The 1,478-nt window shown below is 39.9% G+C and overlaps 1 protein-coding gene across 1 annotated transcript in view; it reads left to right on the plus strand.

Annotated features, from left to right (window-relative positions):
* Positions 1-6: 6 nt before the first annotated feature.
* Positions 7-1,478, plus strand: part of LOC107081354 (hereditary hemochromatosis protein homolog) — a 3,778-nt gene continuing 2,306 nt past the window's right edge. The window contains exon 1 of the mRNA XM_015369547.1: positions 7-258. Within this exon, the coding sequence (XP_015225033.1) occupies positions 72-258 (187 nt within the window). The 5' untranslated portion in view covers positions 7-71. The remainder of the gene's footprint in view (positions 259-1,478) is intronic.

The following is a 1,478-nucleotide window of genomic DNA, read 5'->3' on the forward strand; positions in this document are numbered from 1 at the left end:
GAAAGGCCAAAACTGAATCAAACATCATCTTGACCTGTCTGGCCACCGGCTTCTACCCTAAAGACATCATTATGAATATCAGAAGAAATGGGCGTGTCCTGACCGAGGCTGACGGGCTGCAGACATCCGGGGTTCTTCCAAACGATGACGACACCTTTCAGCAAAAACTCCATGTAGAGATTCTGAAGTCTGATGTTTCCACCTACACCTGTGAGGTCAACCATCGTGGCTCTGACTTGCATGTTGAAGACAAATGGGGTAAGAGACCTTTTAGATGCACTTCTAGACCTGATTTTGTATTTAAATGGTAAATGGCCGGTACTTATATAGCGTTTTTTTCAAGTCAGGAGACTTGACCAAAGCGCTTCACACTACATTCAGTCATTCACCCATTCAAGCGAGGCTGGTGTACACTGGCGCCACCGTCAGTACCCTAGTCTGACCACCATCAGTAGACAATGCAGGTGAAGTGTCTTGCCCAATGACACAAGGACACTGAAAGTCGGAGCAGGGGCTTGAACCTTCCATCCTTTTCCATTTCAGGGAAAACCCCTACATCTGACACCACTGTTAAAATCAATGCTGTTGTTGGTTTGACCAAGATCAGTTCTCCAAATTCAACATCCAGTATATTAAATGTCTTCCCATTGTTCTGATAACCTCTAGTTAACAAAAAATACATATCACAAAAAAACAAACATTAGTAGATTAACACTAAGAAAAAAATCTTAAAAATCATCCTCCTTCTTAATTGACCATCGCCCCATACCATACCTATACTCTGACATTTTATTACTGAATGTGTAAAATGTCTACTATATATCAACAGTAATGGCAATAATATTTCATTATTTTGCGGGCTGTGGGCTTAAGAATAGCCTGAGCAAAGTAAATAATAATAATAAATTAGTCTTCTGCATTTGTCCCTAACAATCTAGAGGCAGTGACAGCCATGCCATTCTAGGGACTGACTGCAGTTCTTCTGTAAGGTGCCTGGGTCAAGTTCAATGACCGACGTACCTGACATGTAACAACCATACCATGCATAGTGCTTTAGGTCAATAGAGTATATGAATTAGGCTATGTGTGCTTCAAAAAAAAAAGATAATCCTCAATCCGCCTTTTTATTTTTTTAAACTAGACAACTGTATGTAAGTGGTGTTGGATCCTTGGATGTATATTTGAGGAGAGTCAGTGTTAACAGGCTGTTTGTGTGTTATGTAGTTCTTTGAACCTGTTTCATGCAACATAAAATGTCTCAGAAGGTAAATAAGGTCTGATCTTAAGAGAATCCTGTTAAGCAGTAAGTAGGGATGCACCGATCCAATACCTGGATCAGATATCGCCTCAAGTATAGACTAATTAGCTGGAATAAATAACACACAATGACGCTTTATAGTAATATAAGCAATAGGGCTGGGCGATAATTCAATAACGATATATATCGATCGATAGACGTGTGGCGCAATAGAAAAAAA

This window comes from Cyprinodon variegatus, unplaced genomic scaffold (genome assembly GCF_000732505.1).
Source record: "Cyprinodon variegatus isolate N-32 unplaced genomic scaffold, C_variegatus-1.0 Scaffold4410, whole genome shotgun sequence".
Lineage (NCBI taxonomy): Eukaryota > Metazoa > Chordata > Actinopteri > Cyprinodontiformes > Cyprinodontidae > Cyprinodon > Cyprinodon variegatus.